We start from the raw sequence: 24,837 nt of genomic DNA on the forward strand, positions 1-24,837 counted from the left end.
ATCTTAGTATCAACCCTTGGTGCATAATGTGTATTTTAATTGACGGGATTAAATTAGCTCTGTTATCTGTACTGTGAACTGTGAACTGTACTGTGGGACGGCAAACAAGCTGTTATTTACCACCTTTATATTCTCAGCAGAATCTGTCTGCCTGAGATGAATTTGAAATAATGTCAAATACAGGCTAGTTGAAAACTGAAGATTTTTCTTCAGTATATCACTAGTAGCTTGCCATTAGCAACTTGCTCAGATTACTTTTCTGTGCATACATCGTGGTGCTTATAAAATTATTGGAGCTGTAAAACAATAGCTTCTGTTCTCTCCATATTTGGGAGAGTGCCATCCACTATTAGCATCAACCTTTCCTTTGCATCATACTCACACTCTGCAGTGCTAGACTCATGACAGGATGAAATGAGCAACTCAGCCTATGGCTTGAACTGTGGGATTGCCTGTCACTGTTGTGTACTGTTTATCAAATAATGGAAACCAATTTAAAGTTATAGGAGAGCAAAAGTTGAGTTTTTTAATTCTAAGACTGTCTGCCACATTTTTTCCATTAGCTGAAATAACAGGTTGTGAAATGTGAAACTTTTTAGTCGACCAGTTCCTTAGCACCAGCAGCTTGTTCTTCTCAAACTCCATGAAGTCCATAATGGCGTATATCAGATGTAAAATGCAGAATGCTACTAAAAATACTGCTAATAAGGAATATTAATAATGAACCTATACACACTGATAAATGCAGCCATTTTATTGTAAAATTCAACAGCTATGTGCAATTCCCTTATGAAAAGGATTTTTTTCTAGTACATGTATAGTATATTATGCAGACCCTAACAGAATTGATCAGTGCCCCTTTTATACAATACTCAAATATACATAGATGGCAAACAACTAACATACTGTATGTATGAGAATCATATGAAATTTATTTTGTTCTTGGATACCTTTTACTGGGCTTGGTACTTACAGTGCGTATTATTTTGTTTCCTGCATTTTGACAAAATACATAACAATAGAAAATATCTACATGTGCTGTTCACATATGTCTCATGTGTGGGTCCCAAAATAAATAAAATGACTTTGTCAAAAATAGGTACAGTGTAATAAAAGTCCATGTCAATGCAGGCCAGATGAACCAGATGAAACAATGATTGAATTAATCCCAATTCCTCCAAACATCCCTGTTTGACTGAAAACATATTCAGCATGCACACTACTGAATATACACACACTTCAGTACCTTCCATTCACTTTTATATCCCTGCATTTACAGTAGAGTGCACAAAAAATATAAATATAATAAACAAATAGTAAACAAGCTTTAACCATCATGGAAAAAAATTCAAATTCCATAAAGTATGTTTGTTTTCTGCATCACTGTTCAAACACAAGACATGCTCTGTTGTCAGTATGATGGGTTTGTAAATAAAGTCAGATACAATTGAGTCTTTTTGTTCACCCTGATATAATAATACATTTTTATCAGTCTGGTCTATACTATATTTGAACAACAATCCTCATGCTTTTGGTTCTGTACCTTACCAAAAAAAATTTAAAAAAAATAAAATCCAGAGCACCAGCAAAACCATGTCTGAGGGAACATCGATGTATAGCATTTCCTTTAACAAAACACTGACTGTTAGCATGTGTCCTTTCTTCCACAAAGCAGTATAAGTGGATTCACAAATGATATTATAATTTGATTATAATTTGATATTCTCTATTGCATGTGTCAGTTTGGCACTTTATAAGATGTAATCACTCTGTTACACTTCTTTAAACTACTGAACACTGATGACAGCCAGTCCTACACTGCTATTGACACACATACGGCCCTAAGGATGTGAGAGATAGAGTATGTGCACACTGAAGACAGGTTTAGACTACTAAATGGCAGCTTTGGAACACTACAGGACCACCATTAAATACAAAAAGGAAAGAACTTCAGGAAATATGAGATCATCTGCTAAATCCATATGTTAGTATCAGCACTGATGCTTTATTAATGATGGCAAATATTAAGACCAATGACAACCTATGTGGTGGTGGAAAAAGTGGAAGTAATTAATAGTCTCTTAGACAAGAATGTACTTCTTCTGGTGGTTTGGGAACAGTTTTTTGTGTTTTTTTTCCCCTGAAAATATTTAAATCTACTACTCAGAAGCTGCACAACAGGTGATGTTGCAACTCACAGATATAACAGTTTGACAGGCCTTAGTGAGAGTAGTGTACATTGATCACAACATAGAAAACACAAGATAAATAAGCTCAAGCTCCATTGACACATCGAACAAAACGTATCTTTGATATAACTGACAGTATTCTGTGTACTCTTTTCAGGGGCTATATGAACATAAAATACAATTTCTTTCAACAGAATAAATAAATAAATACCATCAATGAATAAATAAATAAATACCCCATTACCCCCGATTATTCTACATGGTCAGTCCAGCATAATACAATAAGTCTAATATACTGTATGATGATATACTGTAACAATGCTGAAATTACAAAATATATTCCCTTTTACAAAATCCCAAGGGCCTGACAATTGTTTTCTTCTCTTTATATTCTATGTACATAAACAATGTGATTTACACCCTTTCCTTGTGAGTTTACAAATCATACTTTTGAGCACTGTCTCCGTTTGTTGCATACTGGTGTCTATCAAAAGTGACCTATAAGGGGTTGTAATTCATGTGCATTATATCTTATCATACACAACATTTACAATTCTGATGCTTTTTGCTGTGTTCGCTGCTCCTTTCACGCCACATCACGGCATTCAAAAGAAACATTGAGGGAAAAAGTGAGAACAAATAAAAAATAATGAACTTCGGCCCAACCAGAGAATCAATTTCCTCTCTATGTGATAAAGTGATTTACATTCTCAGTGTTTCCTTTCAAAGAGACAGGAAGTGAGATGCTTTATAATAAGGCTTACATGTCTGTTTTCGACACAATCAGATACCATTTTTACTCGAATGAAGCTCTCTGGTTTATTTATCATCAATATTATCATATTCATTTATCATATCTTTTTTTTTTTTGTGTGTTTTTCATTTTTGAAGAATGACACAGAATGACCCCTGCTCCGCTGCAGTACCCTGCAGCTGTCTGTATTGACATTTACATTAAAGGGTAGATTAGTTTGAATCCTCTATTTGAAGGCAAAACTCTCAACCTGTGGTTATGCAGCTGAAGTTATCTCTCTGCTAATGTAAAGGGCAAAAGTGATTCATTTTTATAAGAAAACCAAACTTGCTGTAGTACAGTTTCTCTTGTACACGTTGCATAACCAAACTGCAACAGCAGCGTGTCATTATGCAAATGCACCTTTTTAACAGCAAATGGAGGAGAGGGTCAGAGGTCAGTGTTTTCTATACTGTAAGCTAATGGCTGCGAGGAAAATGATTAAACCAGTTCTCCGGCCTGAAATTCTGGGCTCATCCTCCCACCTGTACACAAAGATCATTCCTCAACTGAAAAACAAAACTGGGCACATTTTTATCGTTACATTTTCCAATTTTCCTAGAAAAAAAGTATAATTAAATCCTGAATGATAATCAACAGTGCTTGTTTTTAAGTTTCCATAGCCAACAATAGAAGACCATAAAACATGTTGATTTTTTTGGCCTGAAAGGCGCATGCAATAAATGTAAACCACTATGTAATAGTAAAATATATACAGTGTCTGTACAGCTGAGCAGTGTCCATAAACAGCATCATTGCTCTCTGACCACACATGAAAAATGCAACTTTTAATTGTGCTAACATGTTAGCTAGTTAAATGAAAAATAAATGAGCATTATCAAAATGAATTTCAATGTAACTGTCTAACATAACTCAGTTAAAGTGCTTCAGATTTGTGTTTTAGTATACTGAGTGAAAAAAAAGTGAGAATAAATGACAGACATAGACATAGATAATGTCATTTACATTTCTCTGAGGGGTGTTTGATGCGATCTGAATTATTATCTGAATTATTATTTGAATTGTTTATTATGGAAGAAATGTATTTGTCTAAAAATAAATCCCTTTGAGAAGAAATTAACGAGAAATTCCATTTGGAAAGTCCAAATTAAAATAATGACAACAAAAACAAAACAAAACTTAAGTGCTCACACAATCAGTGGTTTCACAACACATCCACAAACCTCTTCATGCCAGTAAAATGTAATGCTACAACATTTGCAATGTCTGTTATCAGAGTTATCAGATAAAATAACTGAAATGTAAAGAGATTAAAATCCGAGAATTAAGGAAATGCTTTAAATCAAATCACTGGATATTTCAGTGGGTCCCGTCCTTCAAACTGTTCCTTGCTGGCGCTGAGCATAATGTAGAATGTAATGAGCTGTATGATAAGGCTGGATACACACCAGGGCCTAGAGATAGAGATAGGAGACCCAGTAGACCAGGTTGAAGAGACCAAATGCAGTGGGGAAGAAGATGCGTGCATACGAGTCTATCTTGGCAATGCGGATGTGCAACCTGCCGTGCCGCCAGGCTCCGGAGCGGCAGTCTTCGAAACAGCAGAAGAAGCTGGTGCAGTCCTTCCCGTCCAGACATTCATAGCCGTACTCCTCGTCTCGCTCCTGCATGTGTGTGGCGTTGTTCATTTGAATGGCTGTGGCAGAGCGTGGACGGATGTCTACCGTGGGTGTCTGCTTTTAACAGGACAAAATGACACAGTTAGCCACCAGAGCCCCAGAGTGCTATAATCAAGACCTCACTGACATAACAGGGGACCTAATTTGAGCTGCCATTTTCTGTCTCCCACTTCATTTTCTGTCATTAGTCAGCAAAATGTAATTTGCACCTTCAACTGGCCAATGGACCCATTTTAGACCCTTAAATATCACGTGTGGATATTAGTGAAGCTTAGAGTGAGTCCCCAAGGAACCCATGTTGCAAATTACACCTTTGGGCTGGCAATTATAATATTTTAAGACAGTAGTTCATAATGCTTTATTTCGCAGATATATAAAGCTAGTGCTGGACAATGCTCCTCCATTTTTCATTATGATTATGCTACTGCTGCTGCACAGCGTTTAAAAATGCTGTGAAAACACTAGCAAACAGATGATGTGCGTCAATTGTTCTAAGGACAGTTTTTAAAATGCTCTGAATGCGCAGTGACTCAAAAGAATTTCATAATTTGGACCTGTATGGGTGTTGTAAGCGATTTTTCTGAAATAGGATATGTTGTAACTGGCTTATGATGCAGCTAAGCTTAGGGAGGAGCATGTTTTGGCAGATGTGTAGCACACAGCTCAATATTTCTCCAGCCCACTCTTGCTGTCACTAAATGGGTTAAAATAAACCTCCTTTTCAAACTGTGCTCACCACTGGAGGCCACATGCCTTTCATTCGTGAAGATTCCTAAAATAGGACAGTGACATCAGTGAGTCTGTGGCCCTGTCATTCTAAAGGGAGACAATTAGTATTCAAATAGACCATTTTCATCAGCTTTTATCTCAAAATGCCATTCCACCTTTGCACAAATTGGAATTCTGGCTGTTTTGGCAGATTAAATGCCCCCTCCCCACCCTCCCTCCCTTTGGTGGAACTGGAAGGGTCCTTGACCTTGCTGATAAACTAGGGCATCAAGCTCATCATTTAAAAAGGACACAGTGAGTTGTGCACACTCATGAATTCAACGTCTAAGAATTTCACATCAACGCTTTCCCTCAAGAAAGTGCAAGTAGTTGTCATTTAGTTTGTTCTTTATGTTTTGGCTTCGGAACATAGGAACAATAATCTATAAATGACTGCACTAGCACTCCAAATGTGACTTACAGCATGTATTTATGCTCTGTGTTTGAGAATACTTGTTAATAATAATCAGTTCTTTTTTTATTGCAACAAGCATCACATAACACGTTTTTTTTTTTTTGCTTTGCCACATGAATGTTTTTACCCCCATTTTTATGTATCTACAAAAGGCATGCTTGCTGCAAGGAAATTAGGTCATTGCAGTTTTAGTTTGAACATAGCATTATATACTGCGAGCATGCATCCTCAAACAAGCTTAACATACTTAAACTTGATTGAACTGTTCATTCCCTACAACTTCTCATCTTGCCCAGCACTAGTGCACAAACCTGCTGTCCCTTTGAAAACGATACATAACCACAAAACAAAGCAACATACGGGTTAGTTTCAGCATTTTTGTCCTTAGTTGATGGACAGTATGTTGAGTTAATAAGGGGATTAGCATAGCAGGTTATGACTCAGTTCTCAAAGGGGATTGGTTGCACTGGAGGAAGCGCAGTGAAAGCTCAAGCAGAAGGAGCATTAAAAGCATCCTGCCACATGGCCTGGTCAAGCCTGGCTGGCTGTCAGTGTTAGCAAAGAAAAAAAGAACACTTTTTTTTTTTTAAGAAAATAAAAACAAAATAAAACACAGAAACAACACAGTGGCACTGGCAACTTTAACTGGCTGAAAGTAGACAACCTCTCAGAGAAGACAAAAGGTGGAAACACTTGGGATCATTACTGGAGGATCCCTTGGTTATGTGGCATTACGCTGAATATTTGATGTTAGTGTTTCCATACTGCAGGTAGATTTTCTCAGCAGTACATAAGGCTCATGTCTGGGCTAAAAATCTAACTTATCTGACCTTAAAATTTATTCCAACAAGTAAAATATTGATGTGGACCTCTATGTGGAAAAGCAGATTGTCTTGTCTTGACTCGTGTGTTAAGTTAAATTTAGATCTCTGCTAGCTCCCACCTACTCCGGATGCTATTTGGGTGTTTAAAGATTAGCTTGTGTTAATCTTCTGAATGGACCTCCAACTCTAATTAGACTTGTCATAGTGCAGGGGTTGTCTGTTTCAGTCTGTTAAGGCTCTGCTGACTCTGTAGGAAGCGTCAGGTTGAGAAGCCCAACAAACACACAGGTATAGATTTACTGGCGGGAGAAGGGAAAGAAGAGGAAGCTATTGCAGCGGCTGCTAGTTCACTGTGGTTACAACAACAACAAAGAGTGAAACAGGACAGAGGGAGCCAGAATGAGTCCACACTGGGCCTGGACTATTACATTCCTCTGGACACGGGATGTGTGGGATGGTTATTTGAATTTTAAAAACTGCATAAGTACGTCTGGCTGGCTGCCTCCGCACTGTGCACTGCAGAGCGCCCCTTTTTAATGTTATCTCTGATACCTATTTAGTAACTGAGGAGGAGTACAGTAAGAATGCAGGTAGATAAAGAAGGACTAGAGAGAGGCATATCTGCTGTAGAACAGACAGAAAAGCAGTGAGGTGCTGGGGGCTCAAAGAGCCAAAATGCAGCAGACACATGCAGTCAGACACAGGCAATATACCTTTGAGGAAAAGAGCCGGAGGAGCTTTTGTCCAGACAGGAAACAAAGAATACGTGGAATTGAAAGAGAGTAACACAAAAACAAAGAATACAGGTAAACAGCGAAAAAAAACACATCAATAAAAGGAAAAAAAAAAACAGAAACACAAAGATAATGTGTGAAAATTACAAGTACTGTACTATTTAACTGAAAATGGAAAGAGAGGAAATATACTGTAGAGAGACATACATGTTACGAACAGACACAGGGGGGAGATGCATGGTGGGATATATGTATCTCACATGCGTCTTACACCAGCATCACCTTAGGAAAAATATTACTGCAAAACTAGAAAGATTAAGTATAAACCATCCATAATTCAGAATTTAAATACTGACATCATTGCAGTATGTTTTCACATTAAGTTGGAAGCATTTGTCTTACACAGCATTTCTTTAAACATCTCTGTCAGTTCCAGTTTGTGTAATAAATGTTGTGGTAATGCATGGTAGTATTCTAAAAGACGTAAACTAAACCAACAGGAGGAAATGTGATCCTGAAAAATCCCTTTGCATTTTAAGAAGAATAGTAGTAAAAAAATATTTGAAGTTCTCCATATTTTCTCGGTTTTCTATTATTTCTATATTTTTTAGCAATTCTTTATCATCAGAAGAATTTCAGTCAAAGGCTTCCTCCTTCCCACATCTTGGCAAGTCCTGCGGAGAACCTAGAAAAGCCCCTCTGAGATGGCAAACTGGCATCACACCTTCCACTTCATTATTCATTCATTCGTCCACGAGACAGTTAGACCATGTGCTAAACCTTCGTTTCAGATGCTGAAACTAGAGCGCCCCACTTTTCCCCTAAGTTCCAGTTCAATACTCCTGTTCACCCAAGCGCAGTATACTTAGAGGTTTAAGATTTAATAGCTTTCAAGCCCAAGTGAATCCTGTCCAAAAACATGCCATGACTTCAAAGATACATTTCAGTTACCAACAACCCTTTAAAAAAGTACAGCAAAGTGGTTAAGTTATCCAAAACTAAATGCAAAAAAAAAAAAAAAAAAAAACTTATTGGAAGTACACATCAAAAGATATATTTGGACTAATTTCAATGTCTAGAATCATGAGCCAACTCTGGCTGCCTGGAAATAAAAAGAAATAAAAAAGTAAATACTTTGGTCAAAATAGACATAACTTCTATGAAGGAAATGAGAAATTTGTCCTTTCAACCTTTTCTTTTGGAAACACAGGACAGATGAAATTAGGCTTGTGGAAAAAAAATTGTAAGTTTGCTATGAAATATTGGGGAATTGCATTTTATGTCCAATTACAAGGTAACAATTTGGTTTCTCCTCTGTATGAATTTGACTGTTAATCCTCTGTGATGAGCTGCTTTCGTTTGGCATGTTTATCTGGTTATATTGTGTATGTATAACTCTATGTGTATATGTGAATTGCCAGTGCTTTGGCTGGTGCTAATGGGGATCCTAATGAGGAAATAAAGGAAGGGAGAAGTGCTAGTGTTGTTGTCGAGGGTAAATATACTCAGCTCAATAAGTGCTCATATATTTGTTTTCAACTGATGCCATGACCTCTTGAGGGATTTAAGGCTCACATCAAGCCACCTCCCCTGTCATGTGACATGGGTCTAAATTACAGCGGTAACAGATGTGTGATGGATTAGGAAATGGTTTGAGCTGCATGCCTTGCTCATTGAGCAATTTGAGGTGGTTGCCCCAGGAAGATGCTCCCTTAGGGATAATAAGCAGTGTATAGCTGTTTTCTAAGGCTTATCTCAGTATTGTAATACAGTGGGGGAGGGAGAGACAGTGTGTAGGGAAAACTTGACCTTTCACCTAAATGAAGGACACTGTGACACTGTGAAGATAGTTCCCTTTCTCATATAGTACATAAATCAAAATAATGTTGTTTGTAACTACGTCATAAAAGTAAGAAACCTCTTCAGATCAAAAACTTACACCTCAAGTAATTATGATAAAGAAATGTTAACTTCAGTTAGTTTTAGAAAGACGCTTACCGGGTTTTTCTTCTTCTTGTCCTTTTTGGCGCTCGGCTTCCTGTTGCTGACAAAGTAGTGCAGCGTGCCGTACTCTATAAGTGCGGCAAAGACAAAGATGAAGCAGACCGACACAAACAGGTCCATGGCGGTCACATAGGAAACCTTTGGAAGGGATTTCCTGGCAATAGTACTCAGCGTGGTCATGGTCAGCACGGTGGTGATGCCTGATAAAGAGATCAGAGAAAACTAAGAAAATTTGATCTGTGCTCGAAAATTCAGTTATTGTTAAAGCAAAATTTCCCTAGAACATCTCATCTGTTGTCATCTACTATAACAGTAGTTTTCCAACTGTACATTATGATGTTAAAAGTCATCTTTTAGTACTTAACGTGTTAAATCTGTCATGAGGTTGTCATGCACGCAGCTTTATTCAGGCTCTTAAAGAAGAATTAAAGATATGATTGCATGTATTTCTAACAGGATATTCTCCTCAAAATAGTTTCACGGTGGGGAGGCAGCAGAAACCAGCTGATGTCCAAGCTGGGATTCAAACTTGAAGTGAATATTTTTATGTCTTAATTCAAGTTTTAATTAAAAAACCTTGTACTCATATATTTTTCAGCCTAGGAACACATGTGCTCAAGTGTAGAAGACGCAGGCTTCAAGTTAGAAACGTGCTGTATGTATCTCTAATGCAAAAAAATAAAATAAAAAAAATGGAATTACAGTTCTGAATAAAATTCAATTGAGTTCGTATATCTGATGCTCCATATGATGGATGGTGTGACAAATGTATTCATGCTTCATCATGCTAGAGGTTTATTTTATTCAACAGTAAAATATAGGATTCCCTTACAAAACTTTCACAACAGAACTTGCTTAAAACAAATAAATGATGAATTATTTTAAGCAGCACTTATAAATTAGCAGCTTTTGTGACTAACAGTGTAAGCTGTGACTGACGTATATAAATATATTTATATAAAACTGGATTCATGTTTGCTGTTTAATCGCAGGTGCTTAACCGTTAGGCAGCCATGAGGGGGGAGTGAGCAGCTGTTTTACTGTCCCCTTGATCCACATACATTACTGGTTTATGGTTCAACTGCCATTGACCACCACACTAACATACTACATGCCTATATCAGCCATCTGGTAACCCTCTCCCTATTTTACTCACTCTGTCTGACTCTAATGATGATGTAGAAAGAGGTGGAGTGATGGCACATGGTGAGGAAATGCGTTTCTAAGTCCACTGATGTGACAGATTACCAACAGCAGCCTCACAACCCCCAAACACCAACAAGCAAGACCGCCTCCCTTCTTTAAATAGACCATGCATGTAAGAGCACTCGCCTTGTATATAGAAGAGGGTTTATGTCTAAATTTAATGTGGACTGAAAGACGTCAGTCTGCGTCAAGATTAACAGAGCAGTATTGTGAGTGAATTGATATATTTCTGGGTGGCATTGAAGGATTAAGAATTATGTCATCTGCATTAATCTGCTTCCTAACCACCTGGCTGCCTGTACCTCCCGCACCATCTTTCAAAGAGGAAATTAAGATATTTGACTCGGTACAATTTTAGCAGGGAATTAATAGTGTTATTATTTCGACTGCAGATCAGGAGCTGCCGAGGCACAAGAAAACACAGCAACCTATTTTTAGAGAGATTAATGACTGACAAAGTAATGATGATAGCGAGGAATGGAATGAGCGTATCTGCCTGCAGGGATTGTTTTACATTCAGTTATGCTCACTAATGATCACATCGGATGGACTTGAGGTCAGGATTTAGAGCCTTAAGGGGGCCAGAAGGAAAGCTGACTAAGGAATATATACGTAACTGAATCCTGAGTGAACTTCTGAGGATGTCCACTGGACGCCAAGGGCAAGTTCAAAAGCTGCCAAAATTTCCTTGAAATCCTCACTTTTGCCCCCCCCCCCCAATTTCGTGTCCTTTTTTTGCATTCAGCGAGGAGGCCACCTGCATTATTATTGTGCTGAGGCTGCATCTCTGCATCTTCCCTGCTATACTGCATAATTAATGCCTCATTAAGGCATGCATGAAAACATATGCACCAGGATAGGCTCTTCTAATCAAGATGGACTAGATTCCTAAGCAGCTGCCCTGTCTCTGAGGGGAAAAGGAGGAGGAGAAAGGATGGTGAAGGAGAGGACAAAAGGAAAGGAGAGAATGGCAGGACAGAGGAAGCTTAAGCAGACTGTTGTTCAATATGGGGCGGTGTGTAACCACCACCAGGTTGTTGATATGTTTCACAGCAGAGAGTAATTAAGAACAGGATGTCTAATGAACCTCACTGGTATACCTACCCCATATGTGTGTTTGGGCGTGGTGGACTGATTATAAAAAAGAACTAAATTAAAGGCTCTGTGAAGGCTTGATTAGCAGTTACATACAATATATTAGATACTTCTTTCTGTTAACTGACCCTTAAAGTAAAAAAAGACACCAAAATGTTCTATAAATGATGATGAAATCATATTGAGGAAATCATTTTGAATTTGTTTATTTTGTACCCAATGATGTCCTGGCCGGTACCGCATCCTTGTTGATCCAGAATGAGACCCAGGAGAGGACAACAATAAGGGTGCAGGGGATGTAGGTCTGGATGGTGAAGTAGCCCATTCTCCTGCTCAGGTCAAAGAAGACGGTCAGCACCACATAGTCTCCTGGAGAGAGAGAGACAGAGAGAGAGATAACGGGAGAAAAGAGAGAATGAGTGAGGGCAGTGTGGAATGTATGAGAAAACATCAAGGATGTAAAGTTTCTATCAGGGATACAATTTACTTTATCATTTAAGTGTAAAAAGTATTGATGTCCATACAGCACACACTAGAAAACAAGGGCAAGATATTCTAATGTGTGCAATGAGAAAGTAAAAAAAAGTACTGTACTTGTAAAAGTAATGCCTGTTTATTAATTAATTTCACTTTATCCTCTATGATCAAGGAAGGTTGTCAACACAGAAACATCCAGCATGAAACAAGCTGTTAAATTACAGATGGATCAATACATAATGTCGTGTAACCAAAATCCTCACTGCGTGTTTGCCCAAGGCAACTGGAGATTTGAAATGAAAAAGAGAGAGATTCAGAGAGCTGGAGCAGGACTTGCTTGGATACGCACAAAAAAAAAATAAAAAAGAAAAAAAGAAAAAACCTCGTCTCCTGCCAGTAGTTAGCTGGAACATGAACACCAGCATCCAGCTGATGATGAGCCATCCCTGGGCTGGCTGTCTGACCCCAGCAGATGTTAGGTCTTAAAAGGCTGAGGTTAGCGGAGCCCAGATAGACGTGACCCTGACAGTATAGATCATCCCGCCTGCCTGTTTAAAATGCAAGCTAAGCATGCATACACACACACACACACACACACACACGACTGCACACATGCCTGTACCTTCTTTCACTGCACACACACACTTGCACATGTACTTCTAACACCCTTGTAATGAAGGGTGAATTGAGCGAGGACCAAACGGAGAGACTGGCACACACACACACACACACACACACACACACACACACACACACACACTCCAGTAGCATCCCTGTGAGCCTGACAGTACAGTAAAACTTGCCAATAGTCACTGTCTTCTGTCTACCTATGTACAGTACCCGTCTGTTTCTGTGAGTTTAAATGGCAGTTCACCGATTGCCTGCAGCTCAGTCAGTTGTCTGCAAATTGATTAACGTCAGAGTGTTAACAGTGTCGGGAACCTCGCCCAGCCTCTCACTGTGGCTTGTAACCTGCAGGGCACAAAACCTACTCACTCTCAGCCATCTTTCTCCAGTATATGTGTGTTAGCATGTGTGTGTATGTATGTATGTGTGTGTGTGAGTGTGTGTGCATAAGCGCTCACGGTGCATGGAATAGTCTCTGCAGCTGCCTGGGGGATGAACAGCTGGCTAATAATTTTCCTCATGAGAAAGGGCGCACGACACATACTGCAGTTTATTGAAAAACAGCGAACATCTGTGTATTTGTGTGTTAATGAGAGGCAGAGAGAGAAAGAGATGAGGCTGTCAGTGTTTATTATGTCCGCTGTGAACCCGTGCACTTTGTTTGAGTGAGTCCTCGTAGTGTCTGGACAGGGACCGAGCCTTTGTGATTTATCCCAGCATGCACCTCTGTTCACCCAGCCATTGATAGCATCATTAAATAAACCAAGTGCAATAACCCCGGCACCACAACTATAACTGTTCATATCACCACGTGTGTTTCCTGCTGATGCAGGCAGGTGCACGGGATATTACAGTGCGCTGCTTCAGTTTGCAGGAGTACTGAAGACACATGAAGGCTGCTCTCAGGGGTCCCGCAGCCCACTATTTTGTTTTTTATTAACATTACATTAGCAGGGGCCCAAAACTGAGACCCCTGACAGCTGAGAAACTGCCAGTTAATATACTTATTCCGGCTTGGTCAGCAGCACAAAGCCTCCTTCACATCTACTCAGACTCTTAATGATAATGGGCTTTCTACCACAGGGGTGAGGTCGGCTGGTGTAAGACCCTCCTGTCATACGCCTCTCTTCGCTTGTGCGCCAGTTTCATTATAGGCCACGGCACTTGCCAGGAAGACACTTTGAGGAGGTGTTATCGACCGATGCCCTCCATTCTGGCAGCCTGATGTATCAGTATCATACCGCCTGCCATTACTGTTCTGTAGTAATGCATCAGTTTGCTAATGACTTCCTGATTCCACTCAAAACAAAATGGTTTCCAGTTGTCTCTGTGGCTTAAGTGTCTGGCTGGGATTCCACAACATAACTTTATGAACAGCAAATAGTTTAGTGCCCCATATAAACAGCCCCAACACAGTTACTAGACCGTGTGAACACACTCTACATTACAAGTTACATTTGTTTAGCATTTTTGTTCATTAATTGCTCTTTTGTGTGAATTTTACAGTGTAAAATTCTTGTTTGATTTGTGCATCATTCATATTACGTATGGAGGTGTGTGCATTCCTACCACCAGGAGTCGCCAGTCACCATTTTTGAAATCTATACACGGTGACTTTAAATAAATATTAAAAAAACAGTTTAAGAAGCAGCGTCACCACATCGGCTTTAACTGTCATTATTAGCAACAGTGTTTCCCCTCTCCACAGACTATGCTTTGTTGTCATGTGTCACCTCAGCTAGCGTAAAACCTCAATATACAAGCAAACCAATTTTGCTCTTGACTTGTTCTTGTTGTTTGTTTAATTGGACAAAAGACTATAAATGAAAAGAGGAACCTGTTTCTTATTCCTTCAAATTCGGCTAAAGATTTTCCTCTTGCAATCCTGGCATTTGTACATTTTGTTCATGTTGGGAGGAAACGCTGGGTCTGGCAGCTTCATTCTAAACCCTCTTCATGTGCTGTATAGACAAGGTAGATGGTTTGCACACTTCACACGTGTACACATGCATGCCTGCCTGTGAGTGTGTGGGATGAAAGGCGCCTGTTTATTTCTCATAAGACTGCAGCTGCGATATCAAAGCATTCGAGCCTTTCGTGCCTCGCCTTCCTCCTAATGGGAGCCCTCGGACTAACCTTAGCTAGAACTCCCCATCTGTCAACGCCAACAGACGAGGGTGTGTTCACAAGACTGTTCACACTCCATCTTCACGGGGTCTATACACAGCTCTCCTTTTCGAGGCTGTTACCACCAAGGTTGACTTTCCCTTCTGTGGATCAACAATGAATATAAAAAAGCTGTCATATGGGATGCTATGATCTCACAGCCTTTTACATGTACCTAGCAACGCCCACGTCTCCAGTGATCCACAGGCAGCTTCATTCCTTACCAATCATCAACTCGACTTCATGTGCTAATTCTCCCAGCAACAGGAACACACCAAAAGCATCTATATTGAAGCTGCTGCTCTTTTTTATTATAATTCCTAAAAGTTTAAATTCCTACAATCGCCTATCTTGTTGCCATAATAATATTGGTATCAATTCAATCCATTCCTGTCTATTTATAATTCATGAATGAAAATGCTGACAACAGCTGTGTGAAAAATCATCTATGCATACAACAGCTCAAAAAAATGATGCTTGTATTAAGATATGGTTTGAAGTATTTTCATTTCACTGGCAAAAGCGATTTACTACAGACTGATGTAATCTACGGAGAGCGATAAAAAACTTGGCAGGGATGATCATTCATCAGAAAACAGTGTTGCTTTGTTGTTAAAAACCACAGAGACAACACACTCGCAAAAAATTAAGACACACACACACACAGTAGCAGGAGAATAAAAGCATCTTTCTTCCAGTATGAGCCCTCTACCATGGTGGAAATAAAAAGATGGGTGGTTTATTATTATGGATGTTTTATTATTATTAGAATACAGAAACTGTTGTAACGTTCTGTATTTGATGAGTATTGAGCCTATGAGGAGGAATGTTGATCCCGGTGTGGCTGTACATTATTGCAGAATAACGACAGGGGAGTTCACAGGAATGAAACATGGTAATTCAGGATTGCTGTCCAGGAGAAGACGGAAAAAACTGTCATATGAGAATATCATTCTGTTGGCAGCCAGGCTGTAAATTGGTGTGGATATGGATGGGCAGGAGAGACCTGAGGCACATGCTGGCCATCCAATGAAGGGAGACAAGCCCAGACACATTGCAGAGCTGCTGACAGGCTGTCTTACTGAGCTCCTCTGCTGTCAAGGGTCATATATATCAGAGGTGACAGCGGATGCAATTGTGTATAAGTGTGTGTGTTTGCGTTTGTGAGAAAGACGGGAGTTTTGCTAATGACCAGGGTTATGCCATGGCTGGTTGCTTGGGTCAACAACACTTACAAACAATGTTAACTCACTACTTTCTCTGACATGACTAGGGGCTGTATGTGAGTGATTAGCAAGTTACCATGGCTTTTGCTTTTTGCCTCCACAGTCTGATGCAGCTATTCCTACCCGACGGTGGGTGGCAAGATGATGTCACAGCGGGGGGAAAAAAAAGGCACAGCATTGTCACGGTGAGTAACTGCAGCATGATTAAACACCAGACAGGAGTCTACACAATTTGATTGCCTTGTTGTTAACATTGTGTTTACTGTGACAGGGACAGATGATTATCCTTCTCTCAGACACAGTAATAGCTCTCAAATTATCAAGAGCAAGGCTGTTTAAAGGATTTATGACAGGTGGTAAGAAGCCGCCAAAACTGTTTTCCTTACAGTTATTTGAAGAGTTTCGTGGAAAGTGAAGAAAAGTAGAAAAAGCAATTTTAAAGTCTAGTGTGTCTATGGTTCAAGGATGTTTTTATCAGGGCTGAATTGACCTGCTGTAAGGTTGTGGGACACAGTACACTAAAGCTTCCTTTTAGCCCCTGACCCTTGCACACATTCTCCCAACCCTCTCCATCTTGCACAGTCATTGAAATCCACCAGTATTTCTAAGCAGGAACACCTCCCTTCCGAGGTCTGCAGTATGAATAGGATATACAGTATAAGACAAGGCCTGAAGGTTGAGTAAAATGCCACCTTATGGTTCAGTTTAAATTGTGTTTAGTTGGGCATATTACCAAACAAATTTGTAATTAATAAAATTACCTCATAAGAATTACCACACAGACCATGGGACAGTTACCTGCTTCGCCCAGTTGGTACCGTCAAAAAAAAAAAAATCACACTTTTCTGGTCACAAATAAAACAACCTGTTTATTTTTGTTTGCCATTATAGTCTTTGCTGCAATTATTTCATATCTCTACAGAATTTTCAGACTTAAAACTCCATTAGTGTTTTTGTTTCCATCATGTCATGTAATTAAAAACAAGGCCAACACATTCACAAGCCACTTCTCTCACTTCTGTCCTTGTCTAAAAATGGCCTCATTATTTCTTACTCACACAATGAGGATGTGATTCACACTCATTACATAAGCGCCGAATTCTAAAATTCAACTCTCGCACTCCTTTCTTCCCATGTTTAACACTTCAACACTTTTCTCCCTGTTCTAATCATTTTGGCTGGGTGACAGGACCAACCCGCACTTAATGGTCAAGACACTGATGGTGACAGACTTATTTGTTCCACTTGTGCTTCTTTAAAAAGGGGCCCATGAGCTGCAAGTCAAAATAAACACGGCTAATTTGCGAAAAGTAAAAGCAAGGATGATGATGATGAAAACTACAGATAAGCTAAAAGCTGTCCAGAGGCCTCTTGGCCTGTTGAGTGTTGATTGCATGCATATATAAATTTATCATGGAAAAACCTAAAAGCATGTGGCTTGACAGGTGACTTGATGTTTTAAGACAAATTTTGACAATTTTGCTATTATTCTCAGTAAAATCCTGCACTGTGTTTTTCATTCATTGACACAAGAGTTATTCAACTGCAGCTATTTTACATTTTAGCTTTTGCCTTTACTGGTCTGTTCCACGTGCCTGGTGCAGGATACTGGATGTCTTTTCCCAGACGAAAAGAGGAAAATAGGACTGTTACAGCAGGAATGGCAATTTGTTTGCAAAAAATAGAAAATCCACTAAGTAGTTAGCGTCAGTCGTAACAACCACTGTGGCTGAAAAGCACTTCCAACAGAAAGCTCCAAAAGGGCAAGGATGTCACAGCACTGGCCATATTAAATGGTGCTGTGCAAAAACTCAACAGCAGTAACAGTTTATCCTCAAAGATGCTTTAACAAATCCCAGTCGCCCCCTTTTACAAATGACCACATCAGAATACAAAGATTGTAACTTTACGATGTGACGTTTCAGAACATTTGAACTGTTAAACGAATGGTCTGATGCATCACTTACTCACTGAGCTGTGCAGATTAAAGTCACTTCCTACTTTGTCAAGGAGGACAGTCAAAACCGAGTTTTGCACAAAATTCATCAAGTGGAATCAGTTAACATTCACTGTATCTCATCTTATTGTAATGTCTACTTTAATGAAGTCCAAGTGCAGTCAGAGAAAAACAAAGAAAAAGTCACATCTACAGGATATCTTCAGGATGATTTTTCTCTCATAATGGCAGAATGTTCTGCTCTTTACAATAGCAACAGTGTCATTTAAATCTAAATTGGATGGATAAGCTGAGACAAACACTGTATGAGCCAAGACAATCAGTGCCCATTCCATTGCCAATGGCTTTGTGCTATTACAGATTAGAGTTTTGGATCCCTGCTTTTAAGCTTTAAAATCTAATTAATCATATCCAACATACTGACTGAATTGCCCAAAACTATAACACACTGATTTATGCCTATGCGTACTCAGAATAACTAGCCTTTTCATTTTAAGCACCTCAGCAAGTGCAACGATTTGCCAAAACATCACTCCCCAACAAACACAACATATACATTTAAAGACACACTTTCAATTCAGCTCACCTCTTAAGCAAATGTGCTCGTGTGCCTGAGTTCATACATGATCCCAGCCACCCAGCATCAGTATTAACAATGCATCCCCTCATACAGATTCATAGACAGTTTCACTGAAGGTAACACATTTGCGTGAAGGCAGGTTAATCCTCTTAGTAAACAGAGTCCAAGCTTAGATGACTTGGAAATTAATTTCACCCGTAGCCTATGCTAAACTTTCCTGTAATAAGCCTCTGATACATTATAGTATCTGTGACATATATTAGCATAATACGCACAGATGAGACATACTGTGCTGTTTTCGAGGTTTGGCACCGTAATATCATATGCTACTTATGACATATAATAGTGATTCCGCTGAGCTGTAAAAAAGCATTTATTTGTGTTAATGCTTCCCCTAGAATTTAGGTGATGTGTTGAACAATATTATTATGAATCATTATTGCAATTCAGAGATGTATCCTCTTACGCCATATATTAACCAACCAGACACATGATGTTCCAAAACTACTTTCTCCTAATTTCTTATGGCTAATTAATCTGAAACCCTGGGTTGCAGAATATTACGTGGGCCCAGTAAGCTGAGTGAGAAGAGTATCTGGGAGCCTAGCAAAGAATTTTGTAATGATTAATTTTGGCAATGCGGGCTTAGTCAAGGAGCAATTGCTCTACAGAGCGGCATCAACTTTGATTTAGCCTCTGAGGTTACTCTGTCCATCCGAGAGGGTAGTAAGAAGAGACTGTTAGAGTTCATTTTGTGTGTGTGTGTGTGTGTGTCTGTGTGTGTGTATGTGTCTGTGCAGATGAAAGCATGTAAATCTACCAAATCCATTTACGTTATGTTAATGGAAGTAAGATTTATAAAATCGCTCATTATGTGTGCCCCCCCCCCCCAAAAAAAAAGAAAAAAAATGAGCCCTCTTGTTTCACTTTACAGTAGCACCTTTACTGAGTAGGCTACTTTCTCACACCTAAATACTGTGCACAGTCCAACAGCTGCTATCTAATATTCAAGGACATGTGTATTGCAGCTATCTTAAGGTTTGAGCTACTAGGCCTGTATCCTGTCTTTTTCAGTAGTGAAATGTAACTGAATACATTAAATCAAATACTGTATTTAAGCATAATTCTGAGGTACTTGTAGTTTAACTTGTGTATTTATATTTCAAAGTTTGTCTCCAGTCATGTTTTAAACTATGTAATAAATATACATATAAAGTGAAAAAATAAAAAAAAACAAATAAAAAATTATCATTGAGAAATCCAGATCAGGCCTTGTGCTCCATGCACCACCACTGCCTGCACTAGGTTGACAGGTGAAAGAGCAGCGTATCAGGATGGTTAGTGGAGGAAAGATCAGACTCAGCCACATGTTCGGGCCTCAGTCAGACCGAAAAATATAATCACTTCATTGTATATTATATTATGCCTAGTGTTTACTCCAGGAAATGTTTTGTTCATAAAATTCTTAAAAACAGCTCCCAGTTTCCTAAAGCCCAGTGTGACAAATTCATATTGTTTGTCTTGTCTGAACAAAAAAGAAAAAATAAATGCCCAACAACCCACTCATATCTATTATAAAAAATTACTGTTTAATTCACAGGTCTTAAGAGCCCTATTCTTATAACAGTAGGTATATAGATAATCACAAGGTTGTTGAATTAATACCAATACTGCAGCACATATGCAGTCATACCGAAAGTAGTAATAATGGAAACATTTCTATGAGCACTAGAGCCAGTAGTAATAGTTACAGGAGCAGCAGTAATATTAGCTGTTGCACCAGTAGGAGTAGCAATATTGTTCCAAGCGTCCAATAAAACATTTCAACATTAATTACAGAATATATGTTATGTCTCCCTTCTTGCACCTCAACTAAAGTCCAACCTTCCAGTGTTACATACTGTTAGAGTGAGAATGACGTTTCAGAAGTCAAGAAGGACCCGAACCTCCAAAAACAGCATCTCTGACAGCTTTGACCTGTTTCGGTATTGGCTGAACACCCTCCTCTGCATCTCTCTGCCTCATGACCTCCATCTTTGCCTACTAGCATCCTACCCCTTGGTCTTGTTAAAGGAGATGAAAAATATACATTATGAGGACAGTTATAGTCACATATTAAGGTAGAAGACGTTATGTTGAGTGGAGCTGCTTTTTGACACTTTATTAAAATGTTATTCTGTTTCCTGACCTTCACTCACTGATTTCACCCATATTCCTGTGTGTTTTATAGTCGGTCCTCTGAAAAAAGTAAAAACATCTGTACAGCACATTGAGACGCACAATCTCACATGTTGCAAAGACAAAAAAAAAAAAAGAAATCTATGTGTACTCCTATGCTGTGCACCACAGGCGCTGTTTTATATGCAGGTGGTGGTCAATGGGGAGGAAAACAAGAGCCCTATTTTCCCAAAGCAATCTCTTCTTCTATGGCCTATCACCATTGCCTGTTTTCAGGTGTTAATTACTGGCTTATTAGACTGTCAACTGAGAGGGCTAGAGAGAGAGAGGGGGAGAAAGCAAGGGTGGAAGTGGGTGTTTGAGTGTGTAAAAAAAAAAAAAAAAAGAAAAAAAAAGTAGGACACAGGAAACACATCAGGCGCAAAATAAAAATCATCTCTTCTGCGAGAGTGGGCAGGGAAGAAGGGGTGAAGTGGGGGTTAGGAGGGTGGGGTTTGTATAGAGCAGATACTTGTATATGTGAATACTGTTAGTGTATAGGGCGGGTTAGGATGTATGTGTGGTAGATGTGAGAGGGGATGGGGAGGAGTGTAAATTGGTATTTAACTTCACAAAAGAAGGATTCTGGCTGAGTCAGAACATTTTTCCTCCCACTCCTGCCCATCACAACTATCACCCAGAAGCAAGCGAGAGAACGCACAATGAGAGAGACAGAGAGACAGAGAGAGAGGGAGAGATTAGAGAGAGCAGCTATTATAGCAACAGAGTTGCAACACAGCTAATAGATTGTTTCAGCGCTTCTTAACCTTTTTCCTTCAACAAGATGGAGTGATTGTCATCCGATAAAAAGCTGCAACATATTGTTACTGTGATTAAATTACTGTTTTCTTAGACATATAAAATCATGGATAACCTTTTGTGCACGTATTGTATCAGTTTTCTCCTTTTCTTTTGTTTAAAGTGAGGCTGTATGTGAATTTAATGCACAGACCAGGTCATCACTGAAATACTTACCATAAACTTGAAAGGAGGCCTACGATGCAAGCATAGTCATATTTGAAGATTTTCCTTCCCTGCATCTATTTGCATATTACTCAGTCTCATATTGTATCTTGCATTTCATTCTAAGGATGAGTTATTCATCAAAGCAATTTATGCGCCAGAAGGTGGAATAATTTTACACAATATGTTTGAACTTTCACAGGTGTTTTATTTGATCAGGGATCCAATGTCTCAGCAACAATAAAAAACTATTGGCATTTTGGCTTTATTGGTCTTTGTCTCCCTCCATCTCTTCTTGATTAAACCAGGCACGTGGTGACAAGCGCTCTCTCTCTCTCGGGGGCATCTTTTTTTTTTTTTAAGGAGTTTTACAGAACTTCCCCTTTAATGTGCTTTGAATGTCTGCTATTGAACCTGTATGTGGAGTACCTGACACAACACCATCAATGGGACATTTCACAGACCTCCTGATGTTAAGACGAGACTGCCACATGCCAATCTCACCTACTCTTTAACAGATCTGCTGTTTGACAGAGCAAAAAAACAACTAACCGTGATATACTCCAGACACAAAAGTCAAATGTTATCTAAGGACTCAATGACAATGATTTTCTTCAACAAAGACTCCTCTGTAAGATATATGGATCCAAATGTGATATCAGAAAGAAAAAAAAAAACCCACTCCTGGCAACTGGACGACTATGGCATAAAATAATTTTATATTCTAAAGACTCCATCTTTAGGGCCCATTCTCATATGATTCTTCCTTCCATTAGTTTGTTGAAGCAGAATTACTTCTATTTAAGTTGTGTGTAAGAGTGTGTTTATGTAGCTGATGATAAAATTACAGTCTAGGTCCACATTCACAGCATTGAGGGCCTAAAGATAGAACAGTGATGCACTCTGCCATAAGGGGAATCCCTTGGCATGTCGGAGAGTAACTGCTCACATGAGTGTGTTTTTATATGTATTTATATATATATATATATATATTCATATATATTGTGCACATGGGCCTTCATTTGTTTCGCTCACTGTTACCTCTCACTGGGCTACTTCTTTTCAACCACTATGCCTCCAGATTCGCCCCATCAAAGAATCATCTGTAAACTGTGGCGCTCCGTAATCGGGAGAGGGCCACTGATGTGTCCCTGGGCTTTCTCCACTCAAACTGAATCACACAGGCGGACGCACACAGACAACAGGGCTGCACGCCATGGCTTTCGGAAGGTCACTCTAAGAATAGCTTTGAATATATATATGAAAAAAAGGACTCATATCCAGCGGAGAGCGCACACTGAAATGTGCATGCAAGCAAATGGACACATAGGAGTGTGCATTAGTTCATGGACACAGGCCCAGACCGAAGCACTCTGACTACTGTCAAACACACAGATATGTACCACTGGCTAATGCACATACCTTTCATTTGTGCTCCGCTAATAGAACAGCAAATTTACCACATCATGTCCTGCTTAAGCTATCCCATGATTCACTGCTGAGAAAAGTGAGTGTAGCTGCAAAACAAAAAAGATGGTAAATGGCATTGATTCCCTGTATGTTTGGAAGGGACTTACCTCTTGCCCTGCTATAAGCTACACTTTTTTTAAAGCTCATTCATTCCACTAATGTGCTGGTTAGATGGTTAACGGCCACAGAGAGATCCCTGTGATAGTATTTGATGGTTGATGTAAATGCACCATACTGGCTACATTAATCAGTGGCCTTAGAGAAAAAGACTAATCACCCATTTCTTGATAAAACAAATCAGTCATTCATCTTGGTTCACTCCCTCTTAATACATCTTCCTTTATCGCCGCTCAATCTATCACACACACATCTGTAATGTATCAATGCGCTCACACCACTGTTGTTCCTCAGACAGAGCTCAAAGCCTCACATCCTTATATGCTTGACCTTTGTTAACTGGCACTTACATTTAACATGGATTCTGCTCTGTAATTTTCCTTTGCGGGAACAATAAAATGCCACAACTACCATCCCATTCCCTTCACTCTTTTTTTTTGTTTTATCATTCATCCGCTCCTCCTCCCCCTCCCTCCTACTTTCCCTTTATTTTCTCTCTGTCCTTGTCTGCACTCTGATGTTCTGATCATCTCTGAACTCCAGCCTGGCAGATGGGTGAGAACACAGCTCCCAGCATCAAGCTTAACCCAGGCACCGAGGGTTTAACTTTGAAGTTAACTTAACAGCAACGTTAGCTGTGTACCTAGTGCCTTGGCTGTCCCACATTCAAATCTTCTGCATCTTTTTTCGTTTCCATCTATCCTGTCCACTGGTGTCCTTTCAAGGGTCCTTGCTTGTCATAAGCAGCAGTGATTTTTATTTTTATTTTTTTCTTCTTTTAATTCCAGGCCTGAGAGTGTGTGTGCACGCATACAAATGTGTGCACGTGTCTGTGTTTGTAAATGCAGGTATAGGCTTGCGGGCAGTACAGGCAGCCCTGATGTGAAGTGACATCTTGAGAGACTAAGCCTTTGGACACTGGCTGAGGGAGGGAAGAAAAAACCAAATAAAAACAGACATAGCCTTTATAAAAAGCTACAACACAACTGCATCAGAGTAGCAGATGGCATGTCAACCCCCCCCCCCCCCCCCCCTCACCTCCCCCTCCCTCCGGCCTCCTTTCATTACAATATCACTCCATCGTTCTTTAATCATGCATCACTTTTTATCATCCTTTATTTTTTTTTATCTAAAAAATACTCAGAGAATACAACCACATATACGTGAGTGCTGCAGAGTAATACTGTGACGAGTTGAGCCTGGGCGTGACTGGCTTGTCTGATACAATGAGAGGGATCTCTTCCTCTGGCTATTTGCTACAGTCATCATTGTCCGGATCAGGCCAGTTCACCTGGCTGCCTGTCTGCTTAGCTTACCACTATGTGCCCCTCTGTTGCCTCACCTGACCCCATTTCAACTCGGTTTAACT

The 24,837-nt window shown here is 39.5% G+C and overlaps 1 protein-coding gene and 1 long non-coding RNA gene across 5 annotated transcripts in view; one reads left to right on the top strand and one right to left on the bottom strand.

The window, feature by feature from the left end:
- The window catches only part of LOC139607435 (uncharacterized), a 306,610-nt gene that overhangs the window by 212,686 nt on the left and 69,087 nt on the right, over window positions 1-24,837 (top strand). The window contains exon 3 of the long non-coding RNA XR_011684853.1: window positions 16,268-16,349. This is a non-coding gene — a long non-coding RNA (uncharacterized lncRNA). The remainder of the gene's footprint in view (window positions 1-16,267; window positions 16,350-24,837) is intronic.
- gabrg2 (gamma-aminobutyric acid type A receptor subunit gamma2) overlaps window positions 740-24,837 on the bottom strand; it is a 49,358-nt gene continuing 25,260 nt past the window's right edge. Inside the window, exons 7-10 of one of the 4 annotated variants that reach the window (XM_071460271.1) lie at window positions 11,885-12,037; window positions 9,362-9,567; window positions 7,343-7,366; window positions 740-4,676 (exon numbers count right to left, since the gene is read on the bottom strand). In XM_071460271.1, the coding sequence (XP_071316372.1) occupies window positions 4,398-4,676; window positions 7,343-7,366; window positions 9,362-9,567; window positions 11,885-12,037 (662 nt within the window). In that variant the 3' untranslated portion in view covers window positions 740-4,397. Of the gene's footprint in view, window positions 4,680-7,342; window positions 7,367-9,361; window positions 9,568-11,884; window positions 12,038-24,837 lie in introns of all 4 variants that reach the window. The other 3 variants (XM_071460270.1, XM_071460272.1, XM_071460273.1) reach the window with 3 other exon arrangements.

This window comes from Trachinotus anak, unplaced genomic scaffold (genome assembly GCF_046630095.1).
Source record: "Trachinotus anak isolate AG129_WGS33_773 ecotype Australia unplaced genomic scaffold, CSIRO_AGI_Tana_v1 ptg000024l, whole genome shotgun sequence".
Lineage (NCBI taxonomy): Eukaryota > Metazoa > Chordata > Actinopteri > Carangiformes > Carangidae > Trachinotus > Trachinotus anak.